This window comes from Quercus lobata, chromosome 2 (assembly GCF_001633185.2).
Source record: "Quercus lobata isolate SW786 chromosome 2, ValleyOak3.0 Primary Assembly, whole genome shotgun sequence".
In the NCBI taxonomy this organism is placed as follows: domain Eukaryota; kingdom Viridiplantae; phylum Streptophyta; class Magnoliopsida; order Fagales; family Fagaceae; genus Quercus; species Quercus lobata.
Genome location: NC_044905.1, coordinates 93,123,704 through 93,142,621, shown reverse-complemented (window position 1 = coordinate 93,142,621; position 18,918 = coordinate 93,123,704). Strand labels below are relative to the sequence as shown.

The following is an 18,918-nucleotide window of genomic DNA, read 5'->3' as shown; positions in this document are numbered from 1 at the left end:
AGAGACCTACAAAATAATGAGACAGCAATTGTGTTTGGTGTCACATTAGCAACATGTAAATAAATTTCTAGTGTTTTAAAAGTTGACAAATCAGTTTTGTAAGATCAATATGATAAAAGTTGTACTCACTCTTTAGTTACGTGTGAACCTATTTTCTTGATGCCACCAGCTATAGAGCAGATCGACCATGCATTGTTTGGCTGGACATTTTGGAGAGGCATAGAGTAGACCATGCTTTGTTTGGCTGGACATTTTGGAGAGGCACAAAAGGCAATTAATGCCAGTTTTGGACTTGGTGTAAATGCATTGTTTCTTTTATAGACTTCTGCCCGGACTGATTTTGTTTTCATATATAGGAGTAATTAACAAGTCCAAGGTTCATAAATGATGGTTGAACTTATCTGTAATAATGGCAATTGACATTATTTTAGTTTGAGAGTTTTTTTTTTTTTTTTTTTTTTTTTTTTTTTTTTTTTTTTTTTTAATTTAAAAAAAAAAAAAAAAATGAGATGCCAGTTAAGTTACAAGATTCTTGACTGTTTAGGACTACTTAAAAATGATGCAGATGGAAGAGAGAGAGATAGAGGAGGGAAAATCCACCTGTTTTAACAGTTAAAAAGGGAAGACAAGGAATATAGCTCAAATCAATAACTCAAATATTGGGTGGATTGGAAAAGAAAGATACGAACAAGAAAAAAAAAACTTAATTCACTTCTTAAACATAAGAATTTGTTCAGCTAATAGAGTTCTTCCAACAGATACAATTGTTCTTACAGGAATAGGTTAAATGTAGAATCCCCAACTCTCCTTCCCAACAAACAAAAACCCAAAAAGAAAAAATAAGATCAATTCTAGCACTCTCCCTCCTTGAAATTTCAGCTCAAAAATACAACAATTGCTACAATAAATATGATGGCAAGCCTGTAAGTCAAGCTTACATTCCATCAACGTTGATCTAGTTTCTTCATATCCTGAATGGTTGATTTCCAGCGCTAGAACGGTCTACTTTAGCCTTCTTGAATTGTGTTTTCTTGGTTGCAATTGCTTGGAAAGGATTTATTCCACCAAAACTATGCTGAGACTGCCTTACCTTCTTTCTCTTTCCTTTGTCATATTCCTCATCCCTGTAGAATTTGAAAAATGAATCACAGACTTAAAATGTTGAAAAATGAATCACAGATTTAAAATGGGTCAGGGTTGAGCCTGTTCTAACTTTAATTCAATAATCAAATGTGTGTGAACCACCCAAACAAACCCCATTAAGCACTAAAGTTTCAATAAAGCATATACATACATACATACATATATATATATATATATATAGTATGAAAACAAAAAAGACTACAAGAAAGTACAAAGGTAATGTACTCAAAGGCAAATAGATCCCAACTAGAAGTACAATAATTTGGGAACTTGAGTAAACTAGAGAGAATAACCACTTCACGTAGCCATCCAACCAATTTAAGGGCATGTAAAAAAAACCGTCTAAAGCTCCATCATGGTTCATCTGACTCCTTTAAACATCTAACAACGGCATTCTTTCTGGATAGTCCACATTAAACACAATATGATTGCATTCCAAAAATCACCACTCCAATATATAGAAAACCACCCCTTCCAACAAGCCAACATATCTATTACCCTCGTAGGCATGACCCACTGCCTACTAGAGATAGAACTTTAGCAACATCACACTGTAGAAGCAAATGATCAATTGATTCTCCATCCTTGTTACACCTACAACTCCATTACACAACAATTATATTTCTTCTTCGTAAGTTATTAAACGTTATAATTTTCCAGAAGGCTGAGGAGGTTCTCCTCCAATATTTCGCTTAAAAAGCGAACCACACTGAAGTTGCCCCTTATACACCATTGCAACTCCCACAAACTATAAATGGCTACTAGTTCTTCCCAAAGTAATTTTATGTCATAAACAAAGTTTGGGCCATATACCCCAGGAAAAACCCAAGATCCATAACATTTCTAAATTTGCAAGAAATTGAAAACTTGCCTTTAATTGAATCCGATTTCTTGACTACATTTTTGTCCTGGATAAGTAATAACTAGCCACCTGAGGCCCCCATTAGCTCCTTTTGAATCATAAATTCACTAAAGAAGAGAGATTCTTTAGTTCTTTATTGCCTTGCCTTTAACAATTAGTCTACGGTATTACTTGGGGGGGGGAGGGGGCATTTTGACATTGTGCCTCTATATCCTCAAACAAAACCATGGCCTCCTCTTTATAGACTTGAAACAACAGAGTCTAAATAGGAGTGCCCACTCAGGGTTCCTCACCTTCAGAACCCATGCTTCTTTCTCGGATTCTATAGCCCTTTCAACAATCCCATACATCGATATTAGCAATGACACCTCTATGGGCCAAATCCCCAAGTTCAATTAACACCAACTCAACACCTTTGTGGGTCGATGCCCCAAGCTCAATAATGGGTGTTGGTCTGGTGCCTTGTATCTAAAGGCCTGTTTGCTCTTAGCTTTGAGCACTTCCTATGTTCAAACAGCCTAAAGCCCAAAGTCTGTCTTGGGTAAGCCACATTGGTTATCTTTCCACTTTTGTGGTCCCCAACTCCATCTGGCCCAAATATTGGCCAAATTGAATTATATGCCCAAAGCAAAGTTTAAAGTGCACCTCCTTAAGTTGACATGAGGAATCCAATTGGTAACCAGCATTTTAGGAGCTAATTCTCCCCACATTAACAGCTTACTTCCTTTTTCGTCTACTGTGATGATCTTTATTTTTGAAATTAAGTTGAAACTGTGAACGGTGCTTAGTAGTTGATTTAGTCAACAATCACTCTCCATGAAAATCTCAGATTCCTTCATTATGGGTGTCTTTCGTTTTTTGTCCTTAATTGGGCTTGTGCATGCGGGGTTCACATTGTGCCACCCTCACCTTTCAATGCTACCACATAGGAAATAATCACCAGTGTTCCCCTGGAATCACAGGTCTTCCTGTCTAGCTCCTCAACAACTTTTGGGTTGTCTCTATTGGAGTTTTGGCCCATAACCGCATAGTTTTGAGGTTCAACTGCTCACCTCCAATTCAAAACCTTTCCACCCGCCCACTGGTCAAATTGGGCCAACAATCAACAACACAATCTCCATCTAACCCAACATGTTGACCACTACATCATCAAAGCCCACCTCCACTGCCAATGTGTCCCTAAACCCACTCTTCAAAACATCTCCTTCCACCCATGTCAACTAAAAACACGTCACCCTAAAGATAAAGATCCAAGCATAAATTCATGACTCTACATCCACAAAGCAGTCCAGTTCAGATATACGCCCAAACTTGACTGTGTTCAGTACCTCACTTGTGTTCAGGTAAGGTTGGCATTAACTCTTTAGCATCAAGGAATCACCATTAAATCCTTTCTGTACCTAAGCTACATTGTGTCTTGACATCATTGATTTCATTGTCTTTGAGGCTTAATAAAGCCTAAACTAAAGGAAAAGGTAAGAGGATATGAAACAATCAAACTCACCATTCATCTAGTACGTAACCAATGCTGGTACTCTCCACATCATTTGATGTTGCAATCGGACATGGAGGCAACTCTATCCCATCCCAATGAGAAACTGCAATCAACAAGGTAGGAGAAGAGATCAGAAAGCCATAACACTAAGAACTAAGTCATTACTTAGTTTTTTCAGAATTAGTAAACTAGAATGTCAGTTGGCAAAAGGTAATTTCAACTAGCCAATTAAAAACTGGGGCTTTCAGATTATAAAAAATAATATCCTTGTATCATGATAATGCAGCAATGACCTTATTTGACTAATATTGAAATTTAATTTTTATTGATTCACTACATTTAAAGTTCATTAATGGGAGGAATGATGGTGAAACCAGGATGGACTTGGGGAAATATGTCCAAGGTGGAGATCAGGTAGACAGGCCTTTACTTGACCATACTATCTCAGTTTCTGTTTTTTATTTTTTAAATGCACAAAGAAATTTTGATCAAGTGTTATAAAGCTAGAAGCACGTGCAGCCACTTTTTATAGCATCGTACATATTAATCTAAAAACAACGTAAAGTAGATCTTAGATCACCACCATGTACTATATTCTCAGCTTGGACATCGAATGTGACAAAGTTAGGCTAGATTAGCCAAATTTGAAAACTAACCCATAAAAGATTATTTCTAACAATGAAATATAAGCAATGATGGACATAAAAGTACCACCCAACCTCATACATAACATATATGATCAGGTGATAACTGGAAATAAATTGTAGAAAAATCACTTACCAACTGTCTCTTCTAGACCTCGAGTAAGCATACTCATCAAACCATTCTGCATTACTTCTCTTTTGCTATCTTTTAAATCATCTGATCGTACTGCTTCCCTCTGGTTTGCAACCAAAGTAGAGCTAGAGCCAGAGTTCTTGTCTAATTGCTTATCAGTTGCAAGCACGGTTCCACTCTCATCAATTCTGTGTCTAAATTCACCATCTATTTTAACATCCATTGAGCAATCACCATTGGAATATATATAACCCTTTGCAGCAACATCATTAGCTCTTTTTTCTGAAGTAGTTTTAGTGCCTTTTCTCAGAGGATGACTTAAATGCAAGGAACTAATCCCAACACTCTCAGATGTAGATGGCCCCAGATCTGCTGAAATGCAATCTCTGTCCAACAAGTGTTCTCTGCTAAGATTCTTCGTGTTTAAAGTACGCCTTTTGCTTCTTTTGTGTTTCTTCTTCTTCTGCAAACTCAAGGATGCCCGGAAAAGGAAGTGTGAGTGAAGCTGCATGCTTGCCACCTTACACTTCAAATGCTTCTTTTTTAGCTTTTTGTGGAGCTTGCAATTATGAGCTTCTGTGTGCAATCCATTTGTCTCAATTGATAAGCTAGACAATTTAACTGATTCATCAAGTTCAACTTTTTGAACCCTACCACCAGCAGCCTCAACCAGTGAAGTACCAACAGCGCTTCCATTGGGTGTATGTCCAACCTGGAAAAAGATAAAGAAAGAAGTCAAGACTTGTCCAAAAAATTAGAGACTTAAAGCTTAGAAATCAGGAATAATAATGAATTCCTGACTAATTTCAAAGCTTGGTTGTTTTGGTGAACTTACTGGGTCCATTTCCTTCAATGTTTTGTCATTCAGATCTTCTGATGGAACAATATGCGAAACAAGATTAATCTGCCAAATAAAAGGATTTATATGTCAGTGTGAAACATGGTGAAAATCCCACCAACAAAAATCTGAAGCATATGTAGAAAACATTGTCTTACTTTCTGTGAGGTCTCATCTGTGACATTTTTAGCAGTGGAGGAGCTTTGGACATCATTGAAGTTAGGTGATGTTGCCACTGAGACACTGGAGTCTTTCTTTGATTTTCCTTTCTCATTGTAATCATTAATTTTGCCCTTAGGTGTATTTTCAAAATTGGGAACATCACCATTACAAGATGGAGCTGGCTGCGATAGGGCTTCTATTGATTTTGGCTTACTAACAGGAAGCCCTTCTGGTGGGTTGTTTGATAATGGCACCTTTGAGAAATTTTCTGATACAGAATCCTTTTTCAGCACCATGCATTCTGTCTTTATCAAGCAATTATCTTTCTGAAGTGATACTTCCTTCATAATGGGTACCGTTGATGGAACAACATTCAACGCATCTTTTCGAGTAACAGCAGCAGGGGTTGCACTACTTAACCGTTTCTCAACCGGACCATTTTGAACTGCCTCCTTTAAAACGTGGTTGAAAGTGGAAGATGTCCTGTTTCCATTAGCATTTGCTTTCAAATTCTCCTTCTGAGCAACATCAGTGGGGGGTTTCCTGGGAACAATATTTCTTCTATCACGAACATAAAACAACATGTAAGCTTGCTGTTCTAAAACTCTCCTCTCACTGGCTGGGGAAACCTGTTACAACAAGTTAGGGAAAACTCATAAGAAAATTGTTTCCAGGAAAATTATAGGGGTATGTTAGTATGAGGACATAAAAAAAAATAAAAATAAAAATAAAAAAAATAAATAAATAAAAAAACCCTGTTGTATCACATAGTTTTGAAGCAAGCATACCCATTCAAGAAGTGTCATTTAAAGATAAAACCACCATGTTAAAATAGGAAGTTATTGATGCAGATAATAACACATATATTTACTATTTTAACACCCCCTACAAATTTGCATAAATACTTGGTGCAACCCTCATCTTCCCAAAATAAACACTTCAGCAAGCAAAAATCCTTAACATTATCTGATTTGTGCAATTTTTGTAACTGATTGTTTACCCCAGTACACTTCCTGTATATTGGGTGAATCCTTTTTCTGATTTATATATATTTTTATTACTTATCAAGAAAAAAATCCTTAACATTATCTCCCAAATTCCTCACAGAACACAGCACAAGTACACCCCTTAAATTTTGAACCACTCCTAATCTGGCACAGAGAAGCAAGGGTGGAGTAACAAGACTACAAAAACCATTAAGGGGTGTAGTTAGTGCTCTATACAAAAACTCAGGAAAATACCCTCAATCAGCAAAATCTTGTTCAGCCAAATCTAGGTTTTCTAAATTCAAAATAGAATCTTGAGGGAAATGCATGCAAAATTGTAGGACATGTTTAAATTTATAGTTATACACACACAACAACATAGATTACATCTACATCTTGCTTTCATTTCTTTTCTTGTTTGTGCTACAGTAGTAGGGGAGTCCTTGAATCCTTTCATTCAAATCTAAATCATCAACAAGAGTGGTTTTATCCAAAATCTGAAATGGATTAGCAGATAGAAAGTTATTTTCCATACCTGATTGTCATTGAGATAGTACCAGAAGCCATTTGAAGTGCGAACAAAGCAAGTATAATGACCATAATGGGTGTTCCAACCATCATGAACCAAAACCCCATAAAGAGTATATTTCAGATCTCCCTCCTGCAAAGTATGAAAAAAACTTAATGTTAAATTATTACAAAACCATGACACGAAAGTTATCAGCACATTCAGCAACATCAGACATACCACACAAGCAAAACAAAAAAAATTCATGCAAAAATCAACCTCAGCAAACTGCTTTGTCCAGATAATGATCCAAGTGGAATCCTAACAATCTGGTCAATTCAAAAGGAAACACATTTTCCATCTCTGCAACCAGGAATCACATTGACACTAACATCATATCCAGTACCATAACTAGCAGATAGTTCAGAATGCCATTGCTACTTCCTTTCACAGGCAATGGTCGTCAATCATTACTATCTATTCTTTACAGGTAAATACAACATGCACACTCAAATGGAATTGAACCAGTGACTGCACCCACCACCTCATTTATGAGGAGACACTACTTGGTCCAAAGTCCACTGGCATGATGGATGTCAATAATTTCAAGTGCAGCTTCAAGTTGATTTAAGTACAAGTTCTAGGCATTATCATACTAGTTACTAAAACAACCAAAAAAACCAGGCCTGTGAAAAGATGGGAAATAACTTCTCCTAAAAGTTGGAAGTACACATTAAACATTATTGACATTTGTCAAAGCAGTCAAAGAGATATATAAACCCAAAATAAAAGGCATGTACTAAATGTCTGCCCAACAAAATTAATATTTTGGCACAATTCTCAAGGATTGTATATGCTAGATTGGCCTAACAAGCATAACCTATTTTCCTCAACATTATTCATTCAATTCTCATTTTCCCAGTTTTCCATAGTTTCAATCTATAAAAGCAATATTTCAATCTCAATTCCACTCTTTGTTGGAAGAAAAATAAAAGTTAATCCATCAGATTTTAGTCAAAACTAAAAAATACATTAACATATTAGATGCCCTTTGTTTTGTTAATAAATGTTCAAATGGCTATTCTTATGAACTCTAGGGAAAAAAACGTGAAATGAAAAAAACTTACGTAGGAACCACTGACAAAGGGTTTCAAATCTATTGTAGGACCAAAATGAACTTTCTTTTTAATCTTCTGCCCAGGATCATGTGAATGAAAACGCTTTAAATGAATGGCTAGAACATATGGAGCCTTGTGCACAGTAAGCTGTTTGAGAGCCCTAACTTTCTGCTTGCATTGTTGGCACTGGTATTGCCTCTCTCCTCCATCTAACTGCTCTGCAGCAGTGAAGTTCGCAAGTGCTTTATGCAAGGAATCTGCCTGGACTATTTCAAGACTCAAATCCAAGAATGGATCAAATTTATTGGAGCAATATGAACATTGCAAGCATTTAACCTGCAGAAGTAACAAGAAAACTTATCGAATAAATCTAAGTAAAAAAATTTCCAAGCTCATTTGCAACATGTCTAAAAACTCTCTAAAACCAAGTCCCAAAAAAACAGGTTGGCCATTAACAAATATATCCAATATTATACCAGGTAGAAACAAAGGGTTACCTGACTCCTGAGGCGACCTCCGAATATCTTGTGTACCAAACTCTTCTCATAAGCACCAGGGGATTCACTAGGCACTCCAGAAGGTAAACAGCATTTATGCATTGATTCCAGCAAGTTTACCATGTACTCATGAGCATCTTCCTGTCTAGCTTTTCGAAAATTCCGTGATATGCCTAATTGTGTGGTTAAGATCAAAGCGAATGTTGAAATTGTATAAATTTAGATGCATATTTTTTTTCTAAGGTAATTGTATAAATTTAGATACAATTACCAAGAACCAAAACACCTCTTTTTAGTTTTCTTCACCTACCTCCTCATTGGCTAACACAGTATTTTTGGTTAAAATAATCAATAAAATTTCATCAACAGTCATCATGACAAAACACTGAACATTCCATTCAATTATCAAGAAAAAAAAATACACTTAGAAGAACAGAAGGATACACTGCAAGTTCCTGACAAAATCGTTAGGTGCTAGTATTCTTCCGGTTGACTGAAGAGCACAGCTGACATGTTTTTGGATGGCACACAAAACACAAAACCCAGCAATATGGCCTTCATCAAACAAGGAATGAAATTAGAAATGACATGAAACCTGCACTCAAAATTTTAAACCCAAAAACACATAATGTAGAACCTGTGAACATCAAGAGGCAATGTGGTTACCAACTATTCAAGAAATTAAAAGTTCACTTACTTTTCCTACTGAACTAAGTCAACATTTAAACAAACGAGTTAGGGCCTTCATTCTGTAATGAAAGTTGGATCAGTCAAAGAAGCCAGCATCCCACATACCGAATTGAAATGATAGTAATCCATATATTTATAAAATATGAATCGTCTATGTACCCACCACACCAGAGCCACTGTGGCCCAACTTTATCCCTTTCAAGATGTCTCAGGATCCAGACCAAGATTTAAAGCTGGAAGTCTATGGATGGTGGATATATGTGATAGGTAGAATTTAGGCATATCTACTTGTACCAAAGATATTACATGTATCCCCAAAAAACTAAACCATGACAAGAATGCTAAAACCCAATTGCTGGTATAATCAGTGCACTTGTTCTTTCAAGGGCTCCTTAAGTCACATGAAAATTGACATTATGTTTGGAAGCATAGAGAGAAGGAAGAGAAGAGGGTAGAGATCTTCTTTCCACTTGATTGGATATCCAGGAGGGAAATGAGAGAAAATCGTGGCAAATTTCCTCTAGAACCTTTCTTTATAAGGGCATTTTGGCATCATAATAAAATTCATTTAAAGCCAATGCTTTCTACCCAAATTCACCCACTTTTGGGTGGAAAGATAAGTAGGCCAAATTTGCCTTTTTAGTACATCCCTCTACCTCCAACTTGGCCCATGCGTACTTTTGGGTGGGATGCTTCCCATGGCAGCCATACAATCATTTAAAAAAAAATTATAATAGTTGGGGGAGGGGGGATTTGAACTCTATACATTTCCATTAGTAGTTGAGCAACAAGGCACTTGGCAAGGCAAGCATCCAATCATACAAGGACCTCAACAGAAACTCTTTGTTTACAAAATGAGGTTGCTCAACACCGTCAGAAATCCTCATGTTTCTTCTGCGCTAAAGAGTCCCCATTACACATAATCAAACAGCCAGCCATACTTTGGCAAACATATCTCTAAAAAAAATGCTTTTAACATGGAAGGAAACATCTTTATGCAGGACTCATGAAGGATGCAAGTTTTAGACAATGTATGAGTATGCATCCAGATATATCTATAGTATCTACAGCACAAATTGGCTCAAGTTTAAAAAGTTGCAAGTTCATCCCTAAAATTTTTTTAAAGTATCAATTTCAAACTCCATCCATCTGCCATTAATTTTTAACTGTTTTTTCCCCCCTGATGGCATGGAACCTCACCAAGGCAGGGCCCTTGGGACCCACCCTTGGGTAGTAATTAGAAAACCCCGGATACAAGACCCCACCTGCCAAAACCGTTTATCAGGTAATCCAAGGAATACTCCTAGTGCGGAGGATGTCTAAGTCTACAGCTCAGCCCAAGCCTCCCACCACTAGGTGGCACCCTGACAGACTGTGCCATGCCAGCACCCTGTTTTCCAGGTATGCAATTTCTATATTGGTAGATAGACAGAGTGACGAAATTGATAACTTATAAAAAAAATTCAAGGACAAAATTGATTCTTTTTAAATTTTGACAGGAAAAAAAAAAAAAAAAAAACTGAACTTGGACCAAATTTCAGGGACAAAAAGTGTATTTTAGCCTATATTTTTCTATTGAAGTATGCCCTTTGGGACATAAAGGTGGGTCTAGGGGTCACTCACAAGAATTTTGATGCTTGCTACTTTGCAGGTATGCTGCTAAAGGCTCTGTGTATGTTAGACACTGCAATACTGAATTGAGGAAACAGGTATTTCCAAGATTTTGCAGACCAGCACCCTGAAATTATTCACAACGATCATATTATTATTGAGCCATTGGATAACTTCAAAACCCAAATAAAAAATCAGAAAAATTGAAATGCTTAAAAAATCAAATAAAATATGAATCCAATTAAACCAGAACAAAATTCGAAGCCAAATATAACAAGAAGGAAAACAAATAATAATTCTCAAGCAAAATATGACCAAATTGAGGGGAAGACTTTCAAAATTTATAAATTACAAACACAATTGAACAGAAATCAAACCATACAAGGGGAAATCAAACTCAATGAACATTTCTACAATTGTAAAAATCACACTGCATTTAAATTAATCAATTTAGTATGAAAATCAAATAAATTTATAAAAACAAACTACACATTTAAATCAAACTAAAAGGTAAAATTTCCAAATTCCACACCTCAATTAAATCAGAAAAAAAAAATAAATAAATAGAACATCAAGAACATTACCAGTTAAAAATAGCATATTTTACATTAGGCATGAAATTAAAAAACCAAACTTTACAACTAAATTCCAAAAAACGTTCCAAACCCACATGAAAAAACCACATGCCAATCAAAACCCAGAAATAAAAAACAAAAACCCCTTACAATTTTCCGCACAGTGATCCCGAAGCTGAGCTCAGGATCCAACCCATTTTCCAAAAACTCCGACCCATCTCCTCTCTTCCCCTGAGAACCCAATTGACCCGACCCGGATCGCCTTTGATCAGAACCACCACCACCCGGGTTCAGGGTCTCGAGCCGGAAATCGGCGGCGGCGCCACCATTACTAAAGCCCTTGAATGGCTTCCGCGCGGGGTGGAACTCGATTTTCCGCTGGAATAGAGAGGAGGAGGATCCGGATGACGTCGAAGCGAGCGAAGGATCCGATTGCTGTATATCGGATCCCAAGCTAGCAAGTAAAGTCTCGGACATTTTTTTGTGGAGCTCAGATAATTTGTTTGTTATTGAAAAAAATTGTTGTGATTGCCAAGTGGTTATTGGGTTTGGTTTTTATTGTAGAGGTGTTAGGGTATGAAACGGTGGCGCTTGGTTTGTTGGGTTTTGAAGGGGTTGGGTTCGAGAAGCAGAGGCTTTTTTTCGGCTACTCTGCGAAAGAGGAGGAGAAAAGTGGGAGTGATAGTAGGTATTAAACCCTACGTTCGTCTAAGATTTTGGTCCAGTCAACACTACTGCAGCCGCGTCACACTTTATTAATAATTCTCTTCTTCTTCTTTTTTTGGTTTTTTTACACATGGAAATTTTATTTTATGAAAGGAAATAAAAATATTACAATGATTTAATAGCTTTTCTTTTTTAGAATCTACAAAATTTCATTCTAGTTAAGTAAGAGAATATATATATATATATATATATATATAGTAAGGATTACTAATTATATTAATTATATATACATATATACCGATACAACTACTCTTACCTTTTTTTTCTTTTTCTTTTTTTCATTTTATACTCTACCAATTATAACCTGTCAAGTATTCATTTGATTTTTCTTATAAAATAATTAAAATTTAAATTACAAAAACAAAATCTTATTAACATATTATAATTGATGGAACCTAAAGTAACAAAAAAAAAGAAAAAAAAAGATAATCATTATGTAAATCTATATTTTTTATAATATAATTTGAATGGATGTAATCTTTAATTTTTTTTTACAATTTTGAATATGTTTATAATGTATGCAATGGGTAGCATTTATAAGTTATAAGTTCCAACACAACTTTTTATTATATAATATGATTTGAAAATGAGTTTATGTAATATTGTAATGTGTAATTTCATTTTGAATATTTTTATGATAATGTCCAAATGACTGATTATTATATAATTTTATAAATCCCAGATATTTTATAAACTCAAATTTTCATATATATTGACCTTTTTTATGTTTAGATAAATTTAATCGTAACTCGTGTGAATTTTTCTTACTTTTAGTTAATGGATATTAGAAATTGATTAAACCTGTGAATTGAACCAATTTTAAATTCTAATGTTTTTATTAAAACATTTTTTTGAATTTAAGATTTAATTTGAAACCATACCAAGTCATACAAAAATTAAGTAATTTATTCAAGTTTCTAATAACCACTTGGTACAAGGTAGTGCAACCCCTTGTCAGATAGAGTAATTTTGTTATAGTTTATAACATATAATTACAACAACAAAAATGTCAAAATTTAAATTATTAATTGGTGTGAATTACTAGAGATATAATGTTTAATTTAGTAAAAGTTAAATCTTTTTTTAAGAAAAAGTAAAAGTTAAATCTAATTATTAGCTATTTTTTGTAATATATTCATTATATTCATATGTATGTAAATAAAGAAATATATCATTTTAGCTTACTTATTCACAAACTTTAAATATTACAACTAGATGACTACAGTCATTTAGAGCGAGATATTTAAATTTTTGTTCCTTTATAAAATAATAATTCAAACAACTCTGGTAGTTTAGCCTATCAAAAAAAAAACTCTGGTATTGGTGTTTCATTGTGAAACATTTTATAAAATATGTAAATTGCTCATTTTTTCAGTAAGAATAAAAAAAATATTTGTTGACTTGTTTATATATTTAGCTTTATATTTCTTAAGTTATATTTGTTATTGTGATAACGAATAATTTGTTAATGCTCATTACATATAAAAAAATTCAACGTAATGGAATCTATCGAAAAGGGCATATCTAGTTCTATGGCACATGACGTCAATAAAATCTTCCTTGAAATTTATCCTTGTATTAATAATATGTTTTGGAATTTAACCGAGTTTGGATTAATATTATATAGCTAAGTAGTTCTAAATTGGAAGGACAATTGACAATAAACTAGAAAGGATTTAAAATACTTGGTAGAAAGTTAGACTGAATTATTTATAATGGCTTCACTTTTTTTTTTTTGTGAAACTTCAAGACAAATTTCATTAAAAGCATTCATTTTAATTATCTAATATTGATATATGAAAATTTTACTATGAATATGTTTTTTTTTTTTTTATTGTATCATACGATTCATACCTTTTAATTTTAATTGTTGATTTATAATTTATGAAATAGGTTATGAGGCTGACTTATTAAAAAAAAAAAATTGTATGTAACATAGAATGATCTATTTATATATATATTCTAGAGTCTTATATTTCAAAAAAAAAACAAAAAAAACAAGAAATTTCCAAGAATAGGCACTAGAGGCCCTATCCACATTACTTCTTTGGTCAACACAAGTTACACAATTGTGCTATTTGTGGGCCTATCCACTAATTATTACAAACTACGCGTTTCACACAATTTTCGTTTGCTTTATATATGGAAGGTAGTCCAATGGAAGGCCCATATGGCATAAAGTTAAAAATTTGGAACATTTCACGAACAAAAACCTATATGGACTTCAACTCTTGGATAATTGTGTATAAATGTGTAAAATACACATTTTGACCATTTTTACACATTTTGAAGCAAAAAACACACTACATTAGTCTTTGTAAAATCGTGTAAACCCGTGTATAATTTTCAACGAGCTACAGTACCCGTGTAAATTTACACGGGCACTGTAGCCCATTTATAACTTAAAATAATATTATATGTACAGTAAACAAAACCTCATTTTCGCTCTTTTTTTTCTCTCTCATCTCACTGAGCACACCAATTCCTCTCTCACTCTCAGCTTCCCTCTCCCTCTTGAGTTCTTCCTCTCATATTCTTTTGCTCATTCTCATCACCGAATTCTTTTGCTCATTCTCATCACCACGGGAAATAAAATGTGATCAGTTTAGGAGTTTTGTAGTTCCGGTGAGGAGGGTGGATCATTGGGTTGACGGAATCTTCTTTATTGACAGACGTTGGGGCTGATTTCTCTAAAAAATGTATGGGTTTTTCTCATTGAGATTTTAGAGTTTTTTGGTTTCAATCAAGATTCTTGGGAGTTTCTCTAAACTAATTTTTTTGGGGGTTTCTTGTTTCAAATTTTTTCTGGTTTGGGGTTTTTTTTTATGGATTCTTCGGAGCACACCCGAAGTTATTTTTGAGAGCTGGTGTGCTGTTTTAGTACCTCCATGGGATAGTTCTACATAAACGAGTTTTAATTTATGAACTTTGTTCTTGATAGGTCAAAAAAGTTTCAATCTATGTTTTAATTTATGAACTTTGCTCTGTTTGATGTTCATAGTTACAGAGTTCTAGCTGATTTACTGTGTGGATATTTGGTTGTTAGCTTTATTGTCGTGATTACCTTGTATTTGGTTAGTTAGCTACTGAGATTTTGTGCTTGGTCAGTGTGTATGTATAATTGGACTTGGCTATGTAGTTTAGCTGGTTTTGTCAAGTTGTTGTTTGGGGTAGCTTGCCCTGTATTGTAGCCTTTGGCTATTGTGGCTGGTTTTGTTGCTTAGCAAAAGTCACTAGATTATCGGGCGGGTGTATTAGGTCTTGTCTGGGCAACGTAAACTAGTCATTTTCCATTTCCACTAACATTTCTTAGATTAGAAATCTTCAACATACAGCCTAAACTACTCATTTTTCCCAACCAAAAAGAAAGCCATATAAATGCTGTGGAACAGGACAAAGAAGACTAACCCTTAATAGAATCAGTATTAGCACTAAGTAGCTGCAGCTAGAAGCACCCACCAACACGGAGATGGCGATTAGGAGCTCCCTACAGTGTCCAATCTTCAACTTCTGCCTCTCACTGCGTATGTCTCTGCCTGTGGAGCAATTTTATCTAGGACTAATCTTTAATTTTTTTTTTATTCTAGGACTAATCTTATAGGTTGCAAATAGTATAGCTAACTGCTTGTCTTTCTGTCTCTCTTTTGCAATCCAAATTTGATAAAATCAGTCTTTTTTTAGTTCTTCATTTGAGAATAATTTGTGGGAAATCGGTTTAAATTTTGGTTTATTTTTTAATTCTGTTGAATACTTATTATTTCTAAGGTTGAATTTCATGTGGGTTTTATCTTGTGTTTGAGGTTTGAGGTTTGAGGTTGAATACTTATTATTTCTATGGTTGAATTCCATGCTCTCAATTCTGTTGCTTTGAGGTTTGATTTTATTGTGTTTGTACATGAATTGGTCAATGAATTAGACCATAAGGGTGCTTGGTTATGAATTAGACCATAAGGGTGCTTCATCTATGCTTGGTTGTGATTGCTTGGTTGTGGTTGAATTCCATGCTCTCAATGCCTTTTCTTTTTTGTTTTCAATTTTGTTGCTTATTAGTGCTGCTTTTGAATTACTTTGGTGTTTGTTAGGTGATGGACTCACAAAATCAAAATCCCTTCTTCCTTGACATTTTACAAGACAATGAATAAGGTTTTGAGTCTTTTGACAGTAATAATTTGATGTCCACTCCGCATTCAGACGTCAATGTCCATCAATCTCCACCCCAAGTTGAAATGGGACAATCTATACCCCCTATTGCAAAAAAATCAACTACTAAGAGAGGTCAACGGGGAATCAACTTCACCATAGATGAAGACATTAAGCTAGTGTCGGCATGGCTCAATGTTAGCTTAGATGCCGTGACATCGACGGACCAAAAACACACAACATTTTGGGAGAGAATTTGGTCTACCTTCCACAATGACAAGAAATTTAACCGCACTAAGGATTCTTTAAATAGTCGGTGGTCAACAATTCAAAGGGAGACCAACAAGTTCTGTGGATGCTTGGCCCAAATTGAGAACCAGAATGAAAGCGGTAAAACTGAGTATGACAAGGTATTTCAACTCAACATTTAATATGTATTGTACATCAAAACACTTTTAGTTTTATGATTCTTATTATTTTCAATTTTTTACTTTTGTAGATTGAAGATGCAAAAACTATGTATCAAATTAATTGCAAAAATGCATTTCAATTGGAACATTGTTGGAGAATTTTGAGGAATGAAGCTAAGTGGTTGATTCTAAGAGATAGTTTGAAGGCCCGCACAAGACAACCAGCCACACGACTAGCCACACAACCAGCCACACAACCAGCCATACAATCCTTTGCAAGCTCAATAAATGTAGATGAAGAAAATGAAGAGATGAACTTCGGCGAAACCTTGGAGAGACCTATAGGCAAGAAGGCCGAAAAGAAGAAATTAAAGAAAAGAAAGAATTGTGATGACGTGATCCCAACACTTTCCTCCCAATTTGACGAAATCAAGGAAGAAAAGAGAAGAATGCATGAGGAGAAAAAGGAAAGTATGCGCATTGCATTAGAAGAACAAAGAGAGGCAATGCGCATTGCATCCGAAGAACAAAGAGAGTTGATTCGTATCAAGGAAGAGAAGAATGAAGTAGAAAAGAGGAAAATGGAAGATGAACTTATGATGAAAGATACAAGAACTATGGATCCTGAGCAAAAAGAATACATTCGTCTACGTCGTTTGGAAATCTTGGAGAGGTTAAGGTCTAAATATGCATCATAATGGAATATTATTATTGACAATATCTAATCAAGTAATTTTTTGTATAGTGCAAAGATACTAGCACATAGTTGACATAAATGATTTGATGTTAGACATCTCTTTTGTAGTATTTACTTGTGCAAGGAACATGATTATTTAATCTCTAATCATGTTAGATATATTTTTGTAGTCTTTACTTGTGCAAGGAAATAGATACAATGTTGTAAATTTTGTATTGTGCACAAACAATAGCACTTGATTATTCAATTTAATTTGTGATTCTGTTCTTGTCATTCTATTTTGGGTGAAGCAATGTCTCTGTTGAAGGTGGTTGTACTTGCTGATTTTATTGGTTGTAAATGTTATTTGAATGTAAATATGCTATTTTATTGGTTGCTGATTTTATTAGTTGTATATGCTATTTTTCTGCACTTTCTCAACAGGTGGCTGTACTTGCATTGTGTCATTTTTCTGCATAATGTTATTTTTCTGCATAATTATTTTTCTGCATAGTGTCATTTTTCTGCATAATGTTATTGTTTTGCATAGTGTTATTTTTTTGCATACTGTTATTTTTCTGCATATTGTTATTGTTCTGCATAGTGTTATTGTTCTACAGTGTTATTTTTCTGCATACTGTTATTTTTCTGCATGGTATCATTTTTCTGCATAATGTTATTTTTCTGCATAATTATTTTTCTACATAGTGTTATTTTTCTGCATAGTGTGATTTTTCTGCATAGTGTCATTTTTCTGCATAATTATTTTTCTGCAGTGTTATTTTTCTGCATACTGTCATTTTTCTGCATAGTGTCATTTTTCTGCATAGTGTTATTGTTTTGCAGTGTTATTTTTCTGCATACTGTTATTTTTCTGCATACTGTTATTTTTCTGCATAGTATCATTTTTTTGCATAATGTTATTTTTCTGCATAGTGTTATTTTTCTGCATAATGTTATTTTTCTGCAGTGTTATTTTTCTGCATACTGTTATTTTTCTGCATAGTGTCATTTTTCTGCATAGTGTCATTGTTCTGCATAGTGTCATTGTTCTGCATAGTGTTATTGTTCTGCAGTGTTATTTTTCTGCATACTGTTATTTTTCTGCATACTGTTATTTTTCTGCATAATTATTTTTCTGCATAGTGTTATTTTTCTGCATAGTGTGATTTTTCTGCATAGTGTCATTTTTTTGCATAATGTTATTTTTCTGCATAATTATTTTTCTGCAGTGTAATCTGCAGTGTTATTTTTCTGCATACTGTTATTTTTCTGCACAGTGTCATTTTTCTGCATAGTGTCATTGTTCTGCATAGTGTTATTGTTCTGCATTGTTATTTTTCTGCATACTGTTATTTTTCTGCATAGTATCATTTTTCTGCATAATTATTTTTTTGCATAGTGTTATTTTTCTGCATAGTGTCATTTTTCTGCATAATGTTATTTTTTTGCATAATTATTTTTCTGCAGTGTCATTTTTCTGCATAATGTTATTTTTCTGCATACTGTTATTTTTCTGCATAGTGTCATTTTTCTGCATAATTATTTTTCTGCATAATGTTATTTTTCTGAATTCTGCAGACATGATTTTCTGCATAGTTCTGCATTACTTTTCTGTTGTTAGCAGGGGGTTAAATACCCCTGTTTGAGATAAAGAAAGAAAAATTATTGTGATGCATGGTTCTACATTATTGTTCTGCTGTG

The 18,918-nt window shown here is 34.3% G+C and overlaps 2 protein-coding genes across 2 annotated transcripts; one reads left to right on the top strand and one right to left on the bottom strand.

Annotated features, from left to right (window-relative positions):
* Nucleotides 1-682: 682 nt before the first annotated feature.
* Nucleotides 683-11,975, bottom strand: LOC115977249 (ubiquitin carboxyl-terminal hydrolase 23). Its single transcript, XM_031098997.1, has 11 exons — nt 11,413-11,975; nt 10,700-10,814; nt 8,831-8,941; nt 8,387-8,559; nt 7,899-8,225; nt 6,799-6,924; nt 5,274-5,906; nt 5,113-5,181; nt 4,281-4,989; nt 3,510-3,603; nt 683-1,124 (listed from the first exon to the last, which is right to left on the bottom strand). Exons 1-11 carry the CDS (start codon nt 11,737-11,739, stop codon nt 965-967), a joined length of 2,844 nt encoding a protein of 947 aa, XP_030954857.1. The 5' UTR covers nt 11,740-11,975; the 3' UTR covers nt 683-964.
* A 4,239-nt stretch (nt 11,976-16,214) lies between these two features.
* On the top strand, nt 16,215-17,236 carry LOC115973858 (glutathione S-transferase T3-like). The gene is made up of 2 exons (XM_031094097.1): nt 16,215-16,538; nt 16,628-17,236. Exons 1-2 carry the CDS (start codon nt 16,215-16,217, stop codon nt 17,234-17,236), a joined length of 933 nt encoding a protein of 310 aa, XP_030949957.1.
* Nucleotides 17,237-18,918: the final 1,682 nt, after the last annotated feature.

Excerpts from the sequence above, each read along its gene's own strand:
- LOC115973858 (XM_031094097.1), top strand. The coding sequence starts at position 16,215 with ATGGGACAATCTATACCCCCTATTGCAAAAAAATCAACTACTAAGAGA. Across the intron at positions 16,539-16,627 it reads GTAAAACTGAGTATGACAAG|ATTGAAGATGCAAAAACTAT; the intron begins GTATTTCAACTC and ends TTACTTTTGTAG.
- LOC115977249 (XM_031098997.1), bottom strand. The coding sequence starts at position 11,739 with ATGTCCGAGACTTTACTTGCTAGCTTGGGATCCGATATACAGCAATCG. Across the intron at positions 5,907-6,798 it reads ACTATCTCAATGACAATCAG|GTTTCCCCAGCCAGTGAGAG; the intron begins GTATGGAAAATA and ends TTGTTGTAACAG. Across the intron at positions 1,125-3,509 it reads GGTTACGTACTAGATGAATG|GGATGAGGAATATGACAAAG; the intron begins GTGAGTTTGATT and ends CAAATTCTACAG.